Source organism: Callithrix jacchus, chromosome 17, assembly GCF_049354715.1.
Source record: "Callithrix jacchus isolate 240 chromosome 17, calJac240_pri, whole genome shotgun sequence".
In the NCBI taxonomy this organism is placed as follows: domain Eukaryota; kingdom Metazoa; phylum Chordata; class Mammalia; order Primates; family Cebidae; genus Callithrix; species Callithrix jacchus.
Window position 1 is genome coordinate 25024148 of NC_133518.1, and position 21403 is coordinate 25045550.

A 21403-nucleotide genomic window follows, 5' to 3' on the forward strand; every position below is an offset into this window, starting at 1 on the left:
CCCAAATGAAACCTACCTTTTCCCAGAGCACACCACTTCTCTACCAGTCATTTCAAATGGAGTCCATTTATTCTCTCTACATTCCTTAGGATCCAGTGTCAGTGGAGTTGATGTCCTTTTTGCTTCCCTCATCTTTATTTGCCTATCTTATAAAATCTCCAGTCCTTTAAGGCTTGTATCATGTGTCTCTACTTACTTTTTGCTGAGACCTCAGACTTTCCCTGCTATCTTTATATCCTGTTCCCTGCATGCCCCTCTTCACCTTCCAATTCTCAGTGAGTGACCTTGCCTTGAGATTATTAGATTTCAAGGAGAAGGAAAACAAGAGGATCAAAGAACATGTAATGAGGAAAGAGAATGAATTCTGGGTGCTCCTCCATTCTTCTTATCTCCTGGCACTTCCTTTTCCTTTGTTTCTTGCTTTTATCTAACGTAAGCCAGTGGGTTGGTCAGATGCTAGTAGAATCTCTGAGTCTAACTGATAAGATAATAAATTCTAATAATTATCTATATACTACACTATCCATACACTTAAGACTCCAAAATATGCCCCTCTCACCTAGCCTTCTGCTCTGCCCATATTTGTTTCCAGAATCAATTCTCCAGCTGCATAGTTAACATTTCCATTAGATATCTCACATTTTTTTTAGCTCAAATTTATGTTTATTCTCTCATAAACCTGGTCCTCTTCCAGACTAGTCTATCTTACCATTCTTTTAGTTGTACAAAGCTGGAAATCTAGAAGTTACTTTTGACATATTCCTCACCTTCCCCCTCTGTATTATCAACCATTTCCCTCCCACCTGGCTCTAACACTCAGCCACTCAGCCACTCATCCACTTCACTACCAGTACCATTATCTAAGTTGATCCAAGTTTTTCGGTTTAATGTCATCACTGTTCTCCCTATATCTACTCTGTCTCTTTCCTACTCATTCTTCATTCTGCAGTCATAGTGATCTTTTCACAATGGAATTCTGATCATATCACTCTTGCCTCTGATTCACTTCAATGAAACCTGCTTCAGTGAAATTCATAGTTTCCCATTACTTTTAGCATAAATATTGAGATTGGATAAGAAAGTACTGTAAATAGTAAGGAAAAGTAATTAATAGCTGCTAAGAAACCCTCAGGTAACTTATATATTGTCTTCATTTCTAAGTTCTACAGATATTTCTGAAACAGTTTGGAGTATTTGTTCCAACTACACATTCATTCATGCAACAGATGATTGGGTGTAATCCCTTGGTATCCATGAGACAGGTAAGAACCCTCAGGATACCAAAATCTGGGATGTTCAAGTTCTGTATATAAGATGGCATAGTATTCACATATAACCTATGCACAGGACTTGAATTTGTTTGTGTACCTTAGCTGCAGGGAAAGCCCACATTCAATATATGTACAGAACAGAACTGTACTAGATTTTTTTTATAGGGAGTATAAGGTAATGGTTAAGCTAACAATTTGAATTTGTTTACCTTTAATTGACTTTCTATATCCAGTTCATAAGGCCCAGTAGGGAGTGGGATATACAAGTGTAATATTCAGGAGAGATCCTAGACATTGAAGGAAAGCCAGTGAGGGAATTATCAGCCTATAGACAGTAGTTGAAGCCATGAGTATGGCTAAAGTTAATCATGAAAACTTAAGAGAGCAGCAGCAAGCAGATCTCTGCTGAATACCAATATTTCACGATCTGCTTTAAGAAGAGAATTTAGCAGTCGAGATCAGATGGGAACAAAAAGGTGGAATTTTTAAAAAGTGTTTATTATGGAAAATTTCAAACACAAAAGTAGAGAGAATAGGGTAATGAATCAGAATGTACCCATCATTCACTTCAACAATTATCAATTTGTGAACAATTTCTACTCTTGCCGTGCCATTTATTTTAAAGCAGACCCCAATCATCATATCATTTTTTCTGTAAATATTTCAGTATGTATCTCTAAATTTTTTTAAACATAGCCACAATATTATGGTCATACCTTAAAAAGTTAACAGTAATTATATTCAGTGTTCTTATTTCTGTTTCACTCATAAGTGTTCTGCTTTGTTTTACGGTTTGTTTAAATCAGAACCCTGTAGATCCATACATTGTGATTGACTGATATATTCTTAAATTATTTTAATCTATAGCTTCTCCTATTCTTTTTTCTGTTTTCTTGCAATTTTCCCATTGAGGAAACTGGACCTACAGAATTTACCATAGTGTGGGCATTATTGGATCTTTGGACAAAGATTGCATTTTTGTGGTATACTTTAACATAGTCCTCTGTCCCCTGAATTAGTTGCAAATTGGTTGTTCAGTCTAGGAACTTGATTAGATTTAGGTTTTATTTATTTATTTTTTTTGTAGAAGACTTCACTATAGTAGTGTTATATGTTTCTGTAATGATTGGCTCTGGTGGTTTTTCATGATATTTTTTTGTGATGTTGTTAGCCATTGATGATCATTGCCCAAATCTATTTCTATGGGCTTACAAAATGATGATATTCTATCATTCCAGAAGAATAGAATTTGTTAGATGGTAAATACATTAGATTGCTTTTAATATTCCTGAATTTCTATATTTGTTTAAATCCTCTAGAAGGGAACAGATTTTGTTTTGTTCATATGTGATATTCCACTTGAGAACCATGGTCTTGCTTCTGTCTTTTATATTTGAGTTGGAAAATTGCCTACAACATAATAAGGTTGCAGAGTAATAGGTAAGCAAGTTATCTGTTTGCTATCCACTTTGGACATTTGGTGATAGTCTGTTCTCAAAAACTGAAGTTAAGAGAGATAGAAACTAGCAACTCCAGATATGTTTATTGATTCTTCATGTGCATATTAATAATGATAATTTCTAATCTTCTACCAGTTATACAAAGTGATTTTGCTTCATTCCAGTTATGTAAAAATCATATTTTGAAGTTATAACATCATTTTATATAATTTCCTTCTACTTAAAATTATGAATTTATTCCAGCCTTAGAATCTACTGTCATATTTGTTTGGTTGCCAAATAACCATTTTAAAACTAGAGACATACTGTTCCCAAAATCCTTATATAATTTGGAGTAAGCTCCCTCCTAAAAGTGGTGAAGAAACATTTTTTTACCCAGTGTGTGCTTTTAGAGAACATTTAAAATAGCACATATCATTTGAATGTTCACCTTTAGCCATTGCTGTTCAATCAATTGATACATATTTTATTATGACAATGATAGATAATTCTTAGTATCTAGCATCTAAATACAGGGTTAGACATCATATTCTATTCTTTCTACATAATTAAATAGACTGGTGTTTTATACCAAAGTATCTCTTTTGCAATTTTGGAAAAGCTTCAACCCAGAATGGATGCTTCTATGTACTCCCCATTGAGAATACTTTCAGTTTTGCACAATCAAGATCCCCTTCCCTCATCATGTTCAATCATAAAGAAAGAATGGGAGATGGAGCTTCTAAGGTGACAAAAAAGTAGCTTATCAGTCTCCACTCACATATATACCACTGGAATCAGAGCCTTAGGGATATGCATGGGAGGACTGTATGGGAGAGGGTTAGAAGACCTGAGGCATCTTTACTTCCATTTTGCCTTTTTTGAGCCTCTCTGAATTGCTTTTTGCCTTCTTTATCTTCTGCTTTTCCCCTCTATATTCTAGTAACTTTACATTCTCTTCTGCCTATCTGATTTTTCTCTGGAAGACTTAAGGCCACAGAGGAATGGTCGGGAACTTTGTGAGAGTGTGTGATAGGTAGCAAATACTGACCCTTGGATTTCACAATATAGTATATGTCAACATATTTATAAGAAATCATACTGTTTGTATCATATACAACAAATTCATCATTTTTTCATATTAAGTGTTTAATATCTTTCTCAAAAGTCTATCAGTTGTCAGTCAATACATACACCATGTCTAAAATACTTTTTAAAGTGACTACTTAGTTTGATCGATAGTAAAGCAAACCAGGCCATGCACAGTGGCTCTTGCCTGTAATCTCAGCACTTTGGGAGGCCAAGGCAGCCAGATCACTTAAGGTCAGGAGTTCAAGACTAGCCTGGCCAACATGGTGAAACCCTTTCTCTACTAAAAATAAAAAATTAATTGGATGTGGTGGCAGATGCCTGGAATCCCAGCTACTTAGGAGCTTGAAGCAGAAGAATTGCTTGAACCTGGTGGTGGTTCAAGCCACCAGTGAGCCAAGATCATGCCACTGCACTCTAGCCTGGGCAACAGAGTGAGACTCCATCTAAAAAAAATAGTAAGGCACACCAAAGCATGTGAAGAATGAACCAGATTTTCCTATTGAAGAGTCTAATTGCAAAAAATCTAATCAGTAGTCAGCTTTGCTAAAACAACAGATTTATAATAGTTAGCTATGATAAATCCTGACTGGAATATTCAGAAGTCCTATGTCATATTAGAAAGCAAGAGAACAAGGCTGGGTGCAGTGGCTCATGCCTGTAATCCCAGCACTTTGGGAGGCTGAGGCAGGCGGATAACAAGATCAGGAGTCTGAGACCAGCCTGACCAACATGGTGAAACCCCATCTCTACTAAAAAAAATATAAAAATTAGCCAGGCATGGTGTAATCCCAGCTACTTGGGAGGCTGAAGCAGGAGAATCGCTTGAAGCCGGGAGGCAGAGGTTGCAGAGTTGAGATCACGCCACTGTACTCCAGCCTGCGTGACAGAGTGAAAATCCATCTCAAAAAAAAAAAAAAAGAAAGAAAAAGAAAGAGAACTTGAGAATTAATGTGCTTTTGACTGTTATAATGCCTGTTATCTATGTTTTGAAACGAGATGACAGTGAACAGTATAGGAGAGCTATCATCCACTGGATTGTTCCCAACTCAACTAATATGTGTTATGCATAGAATTGCAGTGGCTGAGGTGCTAAAACTCACTTGTGAAAGTAAGCCTGGAACTGAAGATTAATCTTTTTATTTTCCTGCAGATTACTGTCAGTGCATATATTTTATATCTTTAGTTTTTACCACCGTTTTCAGCAGCAGTTCATTTAGTTCTCATCTACCATTTAAATAAAATATTACTTTTAAAATAATTTGCATAAATATTGATTGAATTATAAAACTTAAATGACTGTCAACTTTTTCTGAGACTCAGATGGTAAAAGGCATTTTGTCAGACTTCTTAGCCTCAATTTATTACTTGCATAAGATTTTTAATTTGCTGTAGTAATAATGTAAAGATACCAGTTTTTAATTTTATAAACTCAGTATAGACTTATGAAAATGGTCAAAATAGTTGGATCATTTACATTGTGAGGAAGTTCATTCACTTGAATTATAGGATTACAGGATGATTTCAAAAGTAGTTTCTTTTTTTTTTTTGAGACAGAGTCTTGCTCTGATATTCAAGCTGGAGTGCAGTGGCGTGATCTCAGCTCACTGCAACCTCCACCTCCCAGGTTCAAGCGATTCTCCTGCCTCAGCCTCCCAGGTAGCTGGGATTACAGTCATGTGCCACCACACCCAGCTAATTTTTGTATATTTAGTAGAGACAGAATGTTGCCATGTTGGCCAGGCTAGTCTTGAACTCCTGGCTTCAAGTGATCCTCCCACCTTGGCCTCCCAAAGTGCTGGGATTACAGGCATGAACCACTGCGCCAAGCCTCAAAAATATTTTCAATGAATATTTACCACATATGTACTCTGTAGTACTCACCAAAGAGAAATATATCCCTTTAAAACTGTACTGGCTAGTAGGGAAAACAGACTCATAACAATTGTACTATAAGCAGTGCTGTAAATATATATATAAGTGTGTATGTCTGTGTGTATATATGTAAATATATATAAATGGTATATATATTTGTATATATATACTTATATATATATTTGTGTATATATATATTTATATATATATAAATGGTATGGAGCATAGGTAAGATAATAGTCATTTATTTCTACAAGGGGAGCTGGTTGGGAAGAAGAGGTCATGTTTGGTCTGGGCCTTGAAGTATAAAAATAGGAATTTGCAAGATGGATGAGGTAGAAAATGACATTTTATATTCTGGAATAAACAGAGAGAACAGCCATTTGTCTTACCCCCAACTCCAGAACCCTACTACTCATGGAGTCTGACACAAACAATGTTAATAATGTTTTATTTCTCGTTATAGGGCATTGGAATTGGCTGCAAAATACAAAACACATGTTGATACAGTTCTTGCTTACCGTCAAAAGTTTTTGGAGACATTTGGTAAACAGGAAACTAATAAACGATTCTTGCATTATGCAGAAGGAGTAAGTATTTTGCAATTTTTTATAATAATACATATAAGTATATATCATATTCATCCTGAGACAAAATGTGAATTATTCAAATTTTGAATCTGGGGCCAGGCGCGGTGGCTCAAGCCTGTAATCCCAGCACTTTGGGAGGCCGAGGCGGGTGGATCACGAGGTCAAGAGATCGAGACCATCCTGGTCAACATGGTGAAACCCCGTCTCTACTAAGGATACAAAAAATTAGCTGGGCATGGTGGCGCGTGCCTGTAATCCCAGCCACTCGGGAGGCTGAGGCAGGAGAATTGCCTGAACACAGGAGGTGGAGGTTGCGGTGAGCCAAGATCACGCCATTGCACTCCAACCTGGGTAACAAGAGCGAAACTCCGTCTCAAAAAAAAAAAAAAATTTTGAATCTGTTAATCACTAAAAGAATTACTTTTTACCGTATGACATCTTATTTTGACTATGTAATTATAGTTCTGAATTTTTTTTCCAGAGACTTGCAGGCATGTTTTGATTAACTCAGGTCTGTCATCATCATATTCTATTTGTGCTAAGGTTGGGTCCTATTTGATATTTTTAGATAAATAATATAGGTGGATGGAATAAAAGCTTCTAACTCCTAAATTTTACCTGCCACCAACTGCCTCTTCTGCTGCAGGGGAAATACATATACACAGAGGGTGCTGACCAGAAAATGCATAGTTGGTCACTTTGTAGAATTCTAGGGAGCTAGGTTGTACCTCTTAGAAGTGCCTAGCCTAGGTAGATCTCACTAGCTAGAACCAAAGAAGACTCATCCTTTGCCTTACAAGCTCCTACCAGAATCTCAGATTTTATCACTCTAGGAGAAAGTCATTCTGGTTGCAGTGGTGCATGCCTGTAGTCCCAGCTACTTGGGAGGCTGAGGCAGGAGGATTGTTTGAGCCCATGAGCTCCAGTCCAGCCTGAGCAATATAGCAAGACCCCACCTCTAAATAAATAAATAAATAAAAATAATAAGAAGAAATTTATTCCAGTAAAGATCAGCCCACAAGGAGACTCAGAATGTGTTTGCCCCATTGCCTAGACCATAACTGATTGTAGCCACTTACTCAGATTCTTTTCGTTTTAGATAGTAGAAACAGCGTTGCTGTCACTAGCTATATAGATCCCAGAGGCTTGACTCCTAAGAGCTGTGATTACAAGACAGGGCTGACCTTTCTTTCAGTCCTGTGAACCACTTTCTTTAGCCTTTTATTCATTCATTTATTCAAAAAATATTTATGAGGTCTCACTCTGGTTAGACACTATGTTAGGGGTTACAGTCAGATACAGCCTCGTATGTCTCTGTGGAGCTTATAGATTATGTGGGAACATTCCTTCTTGGTATAGAATAAAATGGAATATTCTGGTTCATCCTAGGGGCAGAGTGGGTTAGAGGAGCTTTAGGAAAAGGAGAGAAGGTAGAGAGAAGGCACCCACAATTTTCCATTAAAGCCAACATTATCTACTTATTGTATTTAGAATACATAGTGTCTTGTACTTCAGAACAATTTTCAGGTGAGTCAGGCCCTTGAGATCATTCTTAGAGTTTAGCAATGCAACTTCAACGTCTGGATCCAGGATAGCTACAAGTTGTGGATTTCATGGTAAAAGGGAGGCATATTTTATAGAAGCTCCACAAACCTTTTTTTATTTCATTTTCCTGGGAATGTGGGTGTACTCTACTATTAGGGCAAACACAGCATCCCAGGGATCTCTGGGGCTATACTCTGATTCATAGTATATGACAGCAGCCACCACCAAAACAGTGCTAAGCAGCCCAGGGAATCACCAGATTACGTGATCTTTGTGTCACAGTTTTGGAAATATGGCTATATGTTAAAACTAAGCACCTACCTTGTTTATTGTATAATTTTAAAGCAGATTAAGCTGCTCTGCTTCTTCTTCCTCATCGTCATCAATATTTTTTCAATATTCACATTAGATACTTTTGAAGACATAGAAAATATAGTTCTGATCAGGTGTGGTGGCTCAAGCCTTTAATCCTAACACTTTGGGAGACCAAGACAGGAGATCACTTGAGCCCAGGAGTTTGAGGCCAGCTTAGGCAACATAGTGAGACCCCACCTCTACCAAAAAATTAAAAGATTAGCTGGACATGCTGGCCTATGCTTGTAGGCCCACCTACTTAGGAGGCTGAGGTAGGAGGATCATCTCAAGGCGGCAGTGAGTTGAGATCATGACACTGCACTCCAGCCTAGGTGACAGAGTGAGATTCTGTTGGAATGGAAGAAAACAGAGAAAGAGAAAAAGAGAGAGAAGGAACGAAGAAATGGAGAGAGGGAAGAAGGGAGGGAGGGAGGGAAGGAAAGTTCTTACTTGAAAGGCAATTATATTTGGGATAGCAAAATTTTACCATCCTTATCATCTTTTTCATTATGCATATATTCAACTGTTAGCAAAATTTAATACTTTAATCATAAGAGTAGCAGAAATTTCCAAACTGAGATAACCAGAACAACATGGCTTTCTTAGGCATTTTAGGGTTTTTTTCATCCAGAAACTATATAATTACTTTGACTCCCTATGGTACTATGTTCTAGTTTCCTACTTTTCTTCATAAATGTCATTTGGAGTTAACTAAAAATCATAAAGCAGTATTTTTTTTTTTTTGAGACAAAGTTTCGCTCTTGTTACCCAGGCTGGAGTGCAATGGTGCATTCTCAGCTGACCGCAACCTCTGCCTCCTGGGTTCAAGTGATTCTCCTGTCTCAGCCTCCCAAATAGCTGGGATTACAGGCATGTGCCACCACGTCCGGCTAATTTTTTTGTATTTTTAGTAGAGATGGGGTTTCACCATGTTGGCCAAGATGGTCTCAATCTCTTCACCTTGTGATCCACCCGCCTTGGCCTCCCAAAGTGCTGGGATTACAGGCGTGAGCCACCGCACCCGGCCTATAAAGCAGTATTTTAAGATGAAAATTATTTTTTTTCCTTAAAAAATTCCCACCAATGAAATAAAATGTAACCCTAGGAAAATAGCTTTAGGGATATCTGTATTACTTGCTGATCTTTTGGTTTCATTTAGGTCTATAATCTAGTCATGATATATTATCCATATTTATCTATTTTTGCCAGACTTATGACTATACAAGCCCTTTATTTTAGAACTAAGAGTTAAATAGAAAAGGGTCACTTAAAAATAAAATTGAGAAATTTATTCTAGATATTTGGTGAATTTTGGTGGGCTCACAGTGCATACCATCTGGAAGTTTATAAATGAATGGAATCTATATAAGGGAAGAAGTGAGAAGTTTGATAGAGTCTTTATGAGCCCTGAAATGTTATTTGGGCATTTCTGATTTAAAATATGACAATCTGGGATTCACACAAGGAGTACTATTTTCTAAGAACCCTAATATTTAGAGTCATTGTACTAGGTCTACAATAGTGTTCTGTAAATATTTATAAAACAAATTGTAAATCTTGCAAAATGCAGTCAAAGAATACATTCATTCTATTGCATATATACTCTGTACAGGAAGAAAAGTAGATCTGGGAAATACCTCAAACATGTTGCTAGGAAAAAGAAAAAGAGTGAAAGAAATCAAACTCATGAGCGGGATTTCCCAAAGTTTAGAATTTTGAAGATCTGAGTCAATACTCTATTTAGGACAAATCACTTTAGGCTTAGCTACTACCTAAAAGCTGCTTTTACAGGTTTTTAATTTGGAGGAATTATTAATGGTGAGGAATTGTTAGCTGATTACTGATTTGCTGGGTAATTATTTGCCTTTTATTCATTCAATATTTATTGAGTGCCCCCTGCTGACAATGTTTTCTCCTTAGTGGTTGGGCTATAATAGTAAATGTGACAGACACTGGCCCTGGCTTTATGAAGTTTATATTCAAATGGAGATGACAATTATATAGTTAATTGTTCATTTCAATTGTGATAATTGCCTTGAAGGAGGTGTACATGGTGCCATAAGACTTTATGAATGGGGATCCTGACCTAGGGTGAGGCAATCAGCAGAGAATTTTCTAGCAAAGCACCATGATATTTGAACTAGCTCTAGAGAATGAATAGTAGAAGCTCACTGCAGGGTAGAGGTTGGGGATGGGAGATGAGGACAAACATGTTCCAGGCAGAGGGAAGGCTTTGAAGTGGGAAAGAGTAAAAGCAATGGAGGGATTGACTTTAGGGTTTCACAGGGCAAATTAAATACAGAGAAGCCATTGGAGAGAAATAACATGATTACTTTTCCCTTTTAAAATTCTGATTCGGCCAGGTGCGGTGGCTCACACCCGTAATCCCAGCACTTTGGGAGGCCAAGATGGGAGGATTGCTTGAGTCTAAGAGTTTGGAGACCAGCCTGGGCAACATGGTGAAACCCTGTCTCTACCAAAAAAAAAAAAAATTAGCTGGGCATAGTGGTGTGCACCTGTAGTTCCAGCTACTCTGGAAGTTTAGGTGGGAGAATCACTTGAGCCCAGGAGGCAGAGGTTACAGTGATCTGAGGTCGTGCCACTGCACTCCAACCTAGGCAACAGAATAAGAACTCAAAAAAAATAAAATAAAATTCTGATCCCTGACCAGGCACAGTGTTTCATGTCTGTAATCCCAACACTTTGGGAGGCTCAGGTGGGAGGATTGCTTGAGTCCAAGAGTTTGGATATCAGCCTGGGCAACATGGTGAAATCTTGTCTCTACAAAAAAAAAAACAAAAAAACTGGGCATGTTGGCATACACCTGTAGTTCTAGCTACTCTGGAAGCCTAGGTGGGAGAATCACTTCAGCCCAGGAGACAGAAGTTGCGGTGAGCCGAGTTCACACCAATGCACTCCAACCTGGGCAACAGAGCAAGACTCCATCTCCAAAAAAAATAAAATAAAATCCTGATTCCTGGCCAGGCGCAGTGGCTCACACCTGTAATCCCAACACTTGGGAGGCTGAGATGGGATGATCATTTGAGCCCAGGAGTTCGAGACCAGCCTGGGCAATGTAGTGAGACCTTGTCTCAATTAAAAAAGAAACAAATAATCAATAAAATAAAATCCTGATTCCTAAAAATAAATGGAAACAACATTTTTTACAAAATTATCTTAAGATATTGCCAGTCAGTTGAAGGTGGTGATAAGAGCAAACGTATGAGTTCTTGAATGAATGAGGAAGAATCCTGAGTGACTGCTCTGGGCCCTGGGTGGTTGGAATACTGGTTGGGACAAGACACTGAAAGGTCTTATTAATACCAGGATAAGAGAATAGACTTCATAATGAAGGCAATGAGAAGACTTGGAGATTTGTAATCAAGAGAATGACTTGTAAGATAACATCAGATGTGAAAGATAGCTTAGAGGTGAGCGTGGTGACTAGACTAGTTAGGAAGTTGCTATAATAATCCCATCAGGAAATGGAAAGGGTAAGATTAATGTAAGAAAAATTTTACGAGTCAAATTAAGAGAACAGTTGTGGCTGGGGGCAGGAGGAGAGGTGGTAAAGTAAGGCAAGGCATTTGAGAATGACTTGAGCATTTCTAGTGTGGGCAGCTAATAGATGGGAATGCCATTAATCTAGATAAAGAATACATAAGAATATACACATTTTGGACCTTTGAGTTTGAATACATGAAAATATACCATTTTGTATGTGTTTAGAATATCTATTAGGTGTCCAGGTGGAGGTATCTAGAAGGCAATTAGAAATATAAATATGAACACACAAGGACATTGACAAGGAGACATCAACTAAATTTATTGTCTTGACCATCTAGGTATAGTTGAAGCTATGTGAATTGATATTTCTTAGGGAAGTCGTGAGAAAGCTGTGGTTGGACCCCGGTGAATATTAACAGTTGAGAGGTTGTCGAAGGAAACCAAAATATGACACTCCTAAATATGCCTCTTTGGAAGAGGCATATTTAATTTGCCAGTAAAGGCAAATTCTCCTTTACTGGAGACAACTTTTGTCAGCTCAGAGATGACTCCAGAGCAATTAAAAAAACCTTACTCCATGACTGGGGGTGGTAGCTCACCCCTGTAATCTCAGCACTTTGGGAGAACAAGGCAGGAGGATCACATAAGCCAAGCCCAAGAGTTCAAGACCAGCCTGGGTAACAAAGTGAGACCTTGTCTCTACAGAAAAATTTAAAAATTAGCCAAGCATGGTAGCACACACCTTTGGTCCCAGCAGGAGGTCAAGGCTACAGTGAGCCATGTTTGGGCCACCACACACCAGCCTGGATGACAGAGCAAGACTTTGTCTCAAAAAAAGAACAAATTCCACTTTATTAGTTTTTTTTCCATATATTTTTATTCCCATGGTTTCCAATCTCTGGAAGCCTAAAACTGCTTTCACTTATGTAAAAACAGTCTTGTCACATCTCTAAAATGTTTTGTTCTTTGTTGAAGATGCTCTGTAAGCCAGAGTTCCAAGATACTGTTTTGAGTTACCTTTCATTGAGATTTCTCCTAATGTGATGTATACTGCACATATTATTGAACTGGCCTGTTTTTCTCTTTTCAACCTGTCTCTTATGACAGGGGTCTATCCCATCAATAAATTTACAAGAGTTGAGGAGAAATTCTGTTTCGTCTCCAACATTGTTTAGGGAGCAGAATATAGAGGGGAAAAGAGAGAGAAAAAAAGAAGCAGCATTTAGAAAGGATAGCAAGAAGTAGAAAAGCGTAGTATTATACAGTCTGAGAGATTTTTCAAAGAGCGGTGGCTAGCAAGCAAGGTCCAGAGAATGCTCTTATCCCAGGGCCATGTTCTTCTCCATGTTACCATGCCCTTCCCCGGATGTACACATGGGTTCACTCACTCGTCTCCATCAAGTCCTCCCACCACGCCTTTTGTTTTTGAGACAGGGTCTCATTTTTTTGCCTAGGCTGGAGTGCAGTGGCAAAATGACAGCTCACTACAGCCTCAACATACTGAGCTCAGTGAGTAGATGGGACTACAGATGAATGCCACCACGCCCAAAAAATAAAATAAAAACTAAGTTTTTACATAGACAGTTTCTCACTATGTTGCCTAGGCTGGTCTTGAACTTCTGGGCTCAAGCAATCCTCTTGCCTTGGCTTCCCATCAGGTAAACTGATGACACTGCAACCTCTTATTCTATTCGTGGTGTTGACTGTCTCCCTTCTCTGTTTTCAAAATCTTTACTGCTTCTGGCATACTAGATATATTTTTTATTTTATTTATTATCTGCCTCTTCCATTTTTATCTGTCTCTATTATCTCTCTATGAAGACAGTGATTTTTATCTTTCTGTTCACTGATGAATCCTTGTACCTCAAACATTCTTTGACATATACTAATCAGTAAATATCTGTTGAATGAAAAATTGAATCATACAGAGAAAGTATATAGGATAAGAACTGAAAACAGCCGATGGTAGCTTTAGTGCAAAGTTCCTAAAATGTCATGGATCAGAATTACGGTGGACAGGGAAGAGAATGAGAGTCAGGAATGAGAAGAATGAGGGATGGTAGCTCGCAGGGAGAAGACAGAATAGAGAGGCAAGGATGATGAGAGAGAGCCAGTGAAAAGAAGGACACTGAATGTGTGAGGAATAATTAGGAGTCAAAGAAAATGGAATCGGGACATGTGTTAGAGGTTGGCCAGAGATGGAAGAGAAAGATAATGATGGGTATAGATAACAGGTAAGTTTGTGAATACAAGGAAGGAAAATTGAATGAACTCATGCCTGATGGCCACTGTATTCTCTGTAAAGTAGGAAGCTGATCTTCAGCTGAGAGGAAGAAAAATGTGTTAAGAAAATGGAGAGTCTTTTGGTATGATTTTGAAATTGCTTCTAGGTGAATAAGAATTGACTAGCGAGTAGAATAAGGAGTGCCAGATAATATTGGCACTCCTTATACTAGCAAAAGATGGATTTTAGTGTACAAATCACTTGACCGCTATCAGAGAACATTCTTATCTAAAACCTGCTATTAAAAATATTCTAATCCAAGAGCTAAATTATCTGTGAAACACTTTTAAAACTGGATCAATGCCAAAGTGAAAGTGAAACATTTATTTTCAGTAGGACAGCTATCCACTGACACCCTCATTTGTATTATAACAAGTAACTAATAAGAATATATCAATTTACTTGCGACAGAGCAACAGTTGTTCAGTATACTATCACTATATGCTTTTATTGTGATTGATTTGAGAAATATATGTAAGTCAATTTAAGGCTGGAAGAAGGCCAAAGCATTCATCAAGTTTTGTCTTCTCTTTGTTTGGTTAGACATAGAAATGAGTGCTTTGCCATTTAAAAAGTATCAGGTTTTGCCCTGATTGAAAAAATGAGTCTTTCAAATAATCTAACATCTGCTTGGCTTTTCAATGAGCTGTCACTTACATCTTAGCACAGACATTTGTCTGTGAGTAAGAGGAATTACTATGAGTCTTACTCATTTCTATGAGTAAGAGGAATTATTTTATCAATTCATCTATTTTATGGTATTATACCTGATTATATGGAATTGTTATTTTAAATAAAGGTGAGCCAAAATATTTACAAATTGCAGCTTTGACCTCAGGGGTTTTGTTGATTCTCCTATCTCAGCCTCCCTAAAGGCTGGGACCACAGGTGTGTGCTACCACACCCAGCTAATTTTTTATTTTTTGTAGAGATGGGACTTTGCCATGTTGCCCAGGATGGTGTCAAATTCCTAGACTCAAGCAATCCACCCACCTCAGCCTTCTGTAGTATTGGGATTACAGGAGTGAGCCACTGCGCCTGGCCAAGCATTCTTCTTCTTAACTTTGATGCTCTCTTTTTCTCTAATCTTTTGGAATTCACACATTCTATCTACTTACTCTTGGTTACTTTGGATTAAACAAAAGTGTCTTATACTATCTAAGCATATTTCTTCTTTTTTTTTTTCTATTGCAGCTCCAAATAGATTGGGAGAAAATCAAAGCCAAGATCAAGATGGAAATTACAAAAGAACAAGAGCAATCTTCAAACAGCCAATCCAGCAAGAATATGGGTCTAAAACTCTAAATGCCATGCTTATCTTTAAGAAGTTTTATCTTTTGAAACAAATTCTGATTAATCAAGAATAAGCATGTTTTGGTTCCTAAAGAAAAAAAGCTTAATTTATAAATAAGTACTTGCTGTGTATTTAATGTAAAACTATATTCAGAAAGGTGAAACACAAAATAATTGATGTACTTCTTTATATTTTTTAGTCCAATAATTAGCAAAGCATTACTGTATACTTAAGATATACCTGTGTAATGTTGATTATATTTCAGTTTTTTGCCTATTACTTCATCCCTGAATCTTTAGCATGAACAAATATTAATGTTGATAATAAAACATTGTACTTTTTGAAATATATGTTACCATTAATTTCTATTTGACCTCTAAATTCTAAAGTGCCTGGAAAAGTTTATTTATAGAACAAAAATACATTCGGAGGCCGGGCACGGTGACTCACGCCCAGCACTTTGAGAGGCCGAGGCAGGCGGATCACCTGAGGCCAGGAGTTTGAGACCAGCCTGACCAACATGGAGAAACCAGCTTAGGTAAGTTCATAGAGACGGAAAGGAGAACAGTGGTTACCAGAGACTGCAGGGAGGAGGAAATGGGGGGCTTATTGTTTAACAGGTACATAGTTTCTGTTTGGGATGAACAGATTCTGAAATGGATAGCCATGATGGCTTCTCAGCATTGTGAATGTTAGTGCCATTGAATTGTACCCATAAAAATGGTTAAAATGGTAAATTTTGCTATGTATATATTGTCATAATTTCAAAAATATATCTAGAATGGCAAGAAGGATTCTCCTCATTCCTCTCTTGACTTGAGAATGGCCAGGCAATAAGCCCTGAAGTACTTTCATAGGTGATAAACGGTTTGATTACTCTTAATTTAGTATGTCCCGAAGTTATTATCGCATAATCTTTTAAATAATAAAACAAATACCTCTTAGAAAGTCTTCTGTGAACCCATTTCTAGAAATGGTACATTATAGAGTGGGTATATGCATATATATGGGATTATGTATAAATATGTTACAGATACACACACACACACACACACACACACACACACAGGGATAGAGGAATTACTGCTCTTAACTCCCATTTTAATTACTATGTCTAGGATTTTAAAATAAAAATCGTTTTCTTTATAGCATGTTTCTTTTCTTTCCTGGAATATTGGAATATCCTGTTCTTGATCCAGATGAAATCTGATTGAGCAGTATATTTTGTAAGTTGTACTGTTAATATGTTTTCTGTATTGTTATGTTTCAATGAGAAGTTTAAAAACTTTGGAAGGCCCAGGCAGGGGGATTGCTTGAGCCCAGGAGTTTGAGACCAGCCCGGACAACATAGTGAAACCCCATCTCTACAAAAAAGCCAGGCATGGTGACATGCACCTGTAGTCCCAGCTGCTCAATAGGGGGGATTGCTTGAACCAGGGAGGCAGAGGCTGCATTGAGCCATGATCATGCCACTGCACTCCAACCTGGGCAACAGAGAAAGATGCTGTCTCAAAAAAAAAATTTTTTTTGGTTTTACATTTTCTGATCAGAGTTGTGATGTTTTCTGATCCCATTGGAACTGCCATCCATAAACCAGCCTGGGCTATAATATAACAAGCCCCTGTCTCTACAAAAAAAAAAAAATCCTCCAAATTGGGATAAATAAAGCAGACTTTTAGGAGTCCTTTTATTGTTGGAGGCTCAGCAAGGGGTCCTGTCCCATTGGTCCACCCAACCTTCTATAGTGCTATATTAAGATCTTTATTTCAACCCACCAGTGCCTGTTTTATCTTATTTCTTAATAACCGTCTAAAAATTTCCACCCTGATGGAAGGAATCCTTTGATTATCCTGTGTCTTCTCATTGTCTTGTTAATTAATGTTCTTGATATCTTTATGACCCACATCAAGAAGCAGAGACAGCAAACCTGATAAGCCTTCTCTGTTGTTTAATTCTGCAAGAGTAAGTTTACATGGGGTGCCCTTGCAAAAGGGGTCCCTTTAATCACAGCATTTACCATGACTAGGTAATGGGCACATTCAGTAGATAAATATCCTGATCATCATAAATCCAGTTTCAGTGGTGTGCATACAAGACATATCAGCTGCTTCATCTGGGCTATTTCACCTGGCAGTTAGAGGGAAAGTCAGAAAGTCCTTCTCAGGGCTTTTATCACACTTCTTACAGTGGCTTTTATTCAGTCCACCAAGGCAGCTCTTCCGTCTGGAATAACCTGCTATGTATCTGGATCACATACAGCCTCCTACGATTGTTCCATAGTGAGCTGTGGGTCCTGTATCAACCCAGACATAACCTTCTGTACTGCAGCATTCAAAATGAAAGGTACTGCCCCTAAATTTGATATTCTTACAGTCCATTTTAGTAAAGATTCTTCGGGAAGCTGATAACTTCAGAAAATGAAACAGCTCCTTCACACTATACCTGCTGATTTCAGTCATTTTTTGGGTTTGTCCTTCTGCAACGTGAAGTACCCTCTTGCTGACCCAACTTTGGTTTTCTTCATTTTAAAACTTTATTTAAATGGAGACTGTTAGTCAAATGATTGGAAAACCAATAATGAAAAATAGTTCTTCAGGGTCTTTTCCTGGTGAGGCGGAGGAACACACCAAACTATATTGGCACTGTCGGGACAGGGCACCCTCTGGGGGCCAGGCTCAGCCCTCGGGTGGCATAAGGTCCTGCAGGCTGTGGGCCCTCACACTCCAGCCCCCTGCCTGGGGACCAGCCCGGGCCTGTGGTGCACGATGGGGAAGGCCACTGGCCAGCCCCTGGGCTTCGGCTCCTCTGAGGGGCACGGCCCCACGCCCTACCCAGCCATAAATATATACAGATCCTGGGCATCCGGGGTGCCAGGCCTGAGGCAGAGCTGGGGTCCTGTCCCCAGGCCTGCAACACAGCTACTCTTGAGACGGGGGATGGGGAGCTGGGGCCACCACACCCCTCCCCTGCCTCCCTCCCGGGATCACTGCCCTCAGGGGGCTGCCAGCTGGCCCAGGACGCTGCGGAGCTGCTGGGTGCTGTGGCCCAGCTCCTTGACCCTCTCCACCATATCCTGGGCAGCAGAGGGTGATGGGTACTGCAGGGCAGAGGCCTTGGTGGTGGCCACGATGCCGCACAGGAGGTCGCACAGCAGGTTGCTATAGTGGGTCACCTGGCTATGCACGTCGGCCGCCTTGGCCTGCCAAAACAGTGTATCCTGGATGAACACCAGCTTGTGGATGCTGAGGATGACGAACTTGCTATGTGCCACAAAGATCTTGGGTGGCTGGTTAGTGGCCACAGCAGTGAAGAAGGCGTCCACGGCATTGGTCAGCGTGGTCAGGTTGGCCTCACACTGTTCCAGATAGAAGAGCAGCAGCTGCTGGTCCGAGGGCCCCAGGCTGCCCGTCTGCCTTGGGGCCAGGGGCTGGGCCGGCGTCCAGTTGGTCAGGTCGTCAACTATGGGCCGTGTGACACCTCTTGTTCCAGGTGTTGGAACTGCTTCAGCTGCTGCAGCTCCAGCTGGCTCTTGCCCTGCCGTGTGATGCTGCCCTTTTCTAGCAGCTCCTCTGGGTCTTCTCAAACTCTTCCCATGAAGGTGGACGTAGACATAGTCCTCCACCCAGCCACTCTCGCTGTTCTCATATTGCCCATCTGGTGAGTCCTGGGAGGTGAACTTAGTGGGTGAGGGCAGGGGCCATGACCTCTAAGATGGATGCTGCTGATCTTGTCAGTGAGGTTGGGATGCAGGGTGCCACCCCCCTCAGGCCCTCTTGGGGCCCTCACCTTGTCAGTGAGGTTGGGGTGCAGGGGCCTTGGTCCGCCTGAAGAGCAATGAGGCGTTGCCACGCAGGAAGGAGGCCAGCTGCTTGGCGTCCTCAGGCACGGCCCGTGGGCAGGCCACCAGCCGGTCCAGGTCTTCAGGGGTGGCTCCTGGGCCTCTCCGGCCAGTGTCAAGGGCCGGACCATGTGCCACCAGCCTCTGGTGCACCTACTCCATCTTCTGCAGTTGCCGGCTAAGCTTGGCGTGCGGGGCGTGGTCATATGTGTGGGCAGCGTTGCCAACAGCGCTGTGGGTGAACTCTGGCAGCTCGTGGACTGCACTCTGGACTGCAGCCAAGGTGGCCTGCAGCTCCTGCACCAGTGGCTCCTGTGGTTCAGGGGTGCTGTGTCAGCGTCAGGTCCCACCGGCGCTGCCTGCCAGGTCCAGGAGATGGGCAACGGTGGCGCTCACACCCTGCTGCAGCCGAGCCAGGGCCTCCACAGCGACTTCCAACTCCAGGGGTTCTCCTCCCGGCCCCACAACCTCCTAGGAGGATGCCGGCTGGCTGCTGTGCGTGCTGCCGGTGCTGGGAGCCTACAGGCGCTTCCCCTCCACTGGGGCCTCACGCTCAGCTGGGGGAGGCATCGCATACACAGCATCGTCAGCCTTGCCACCGTCGGCCACCTCAGGAGGAAGCACCCATTCACCGGGCACGTCATACAGCTGCCTGGGCCAGGCTGCCACAAGCCAGGGGGCACATCGTAGAGGTCAGGAGCTGGGGGCAGCACATCATACACGTCCTCGGCCGGCGGGAAGTCTGGAGGGGGCGCAGCCAGGACCAGCGGGGTGCGGGTCGGGTCAAAGGGCTTGGCCTTGGTGAAGGCGGGACACCTCGTAGGTCTCCTCACGCTGTAGCGGCCGTCAGGCACGTCCTTGCTCACCGATGGAGGAACGTTGTAGACTGCGTGGTGGCTGGACAGGGGCAGGCTCTTCACACTAGGGAGCATGTCATACACCTCCAGCAACGGGCCTCGGCCATTGGAACTCTTGACAGCCATGGGGGTGTGTCATATACCTCCTGGCCATACTGGCTGGGAAGCAGCCCCCAAACAGGGGGCACCCTGTAGATGTTCTGGGGCGCCGGGGGCCAGCAGGTGTCTCGGGATGTCATACTCGACCTGCTTCAGCTGTGCAGCCTCATACATAGCTCTGCCCCACACGGGTGGGCACCACTACTTTGCCGGGGGCTTTGTGCCCTCCCAGCTGCGTATGTCCATGGACGAGGGAACCTGGTAGATGTCATGCCCCATCCCAGTAGAAGGTGACACCTGGTAAATGTCCTGGGCAGAGCCTCCAGGCCCTGGGGGTATGTGGTACAGGTCTGTGGCCAGGCTGGGAAAACGGGTGATGGGGCGTCTGCTTCGAGAATGTAGATGTCTGCTTAGCTGGGGACAACTGGAACTGAGGGCTGGAACCGGGGGCTTGGTAGAGGCCTTGCTGAGTCTTGCTCAGGGTGGGCACCAGGTAGACGCTGTCAGGCAGGGGCTGGTAGGTGGCAGGGAGCATGGGCGTGTACTAGGAGGTTGGAGGCGCTGGGGCATGGAGGCCCTGTGGGAGGCCGGGCTGAGGCTGGGCAGGGGCAGCGGGTGGACCAGGGCCCGGCCCTGCTGACTTCTTATCGTACATGCCCACTAAGATCTTGAGGCGGTTCACGGGCACAATGCCCTGGTGCCCATGCAGTGAGCAGAGCCACTAGCTGTCCAGGCCCTGCGTGTCCTGTCCAGCACCGTCATGATGTCGCCCTTGCAGAAGGAGAGCTCATATGGGGACTCGGCCACGTTGTCATAGAGGGCTTTGGCCAGCACATTCAGGTGGTTCATGGTGTCCAGCGGGCCTAGAACCCCCCTCCCCCGAGGGCACACACTGAGCTTCCTGGGCCGTGTGCCCTTGGAGCTCCAAGCACACCACGGCTGCCATGGTACCACCGATCCAGCCACCCAGAGCTGATCCAGGAGCGCTCAGAGTCCTTGCAACTCCTGCTGTCCTACTATGATTATTCCCTTTTGGGGGTGGCTTGAGGCTAGTGGTCATAGATGAGACCTACCAAAATCTTAAGTTGGTTCAGGGTCAACATGCACCCTAGCATTTTATTTGACTCTCACTTTAACTATATTATAGATAGAGCCAAGGGATGTTTACTATATTTCTTATTATTTTGCATTTCTGTATGTATCCTGTGATGATAGAATAGTTCTGTGTCTTGATTGTGGTGATGGTTACATGAAGCTACCAAATAATTATATTGCACATAAACAAAAACCTTTGGTGCAGAATAGTACAATACTGTCTATATTTACTCTGGGTACATCCATGTGGAGCAAAAATATACAGA

General features: G+C 41.6%; 1 protein-coding gene and 1 pseudogene across 6 annotated transcripts in view; one reads left to right on the forward strand and one right to left on the reverse strand.

Annotated features, from left to right (window-relative positions):
* The window catches only part of IFT80 (intraflagellar transport 80), a 141508-nt gene extending 125914 nt beyond the window's left edge, over positions 1–15594 (forward strand). For all 5 annotated transcript variants that reach the window (XM_078353935.1, XM_054247142.2, XM_054247144.2 and 2 more), the window contains 2 exons: positions 6141–6264; positions 15149–15594. In XM_078353935.1, the coding sequence (XP_078210061.1) occupies positions 6141–6264; positions 15149–15259 (235 nt within the window). In that variant the 3' untranslated portion in view covers positions 15260–15594. The remainder of the gene's footprint in view (positions 1–6140; positions 6265–15148) is intronic.
* Positions 15595–17182: 1588 nt separating this feature from the next.
* On the reverse strand, positions 17183–21008 carry LOC100404843 (breast cancer anti-estrogen resistance protein 1 pseudogene; annotated as a pseudogene). The gene has a single exon (XR_013528461.1). The product of XR_013528461.1 is annotated as a breast cancer anti-estrogen resistance protein 1 pseudogene (transcript).
* Between the last annotated feature and the right edge of the window lie 395 nt (positions 21009–21403).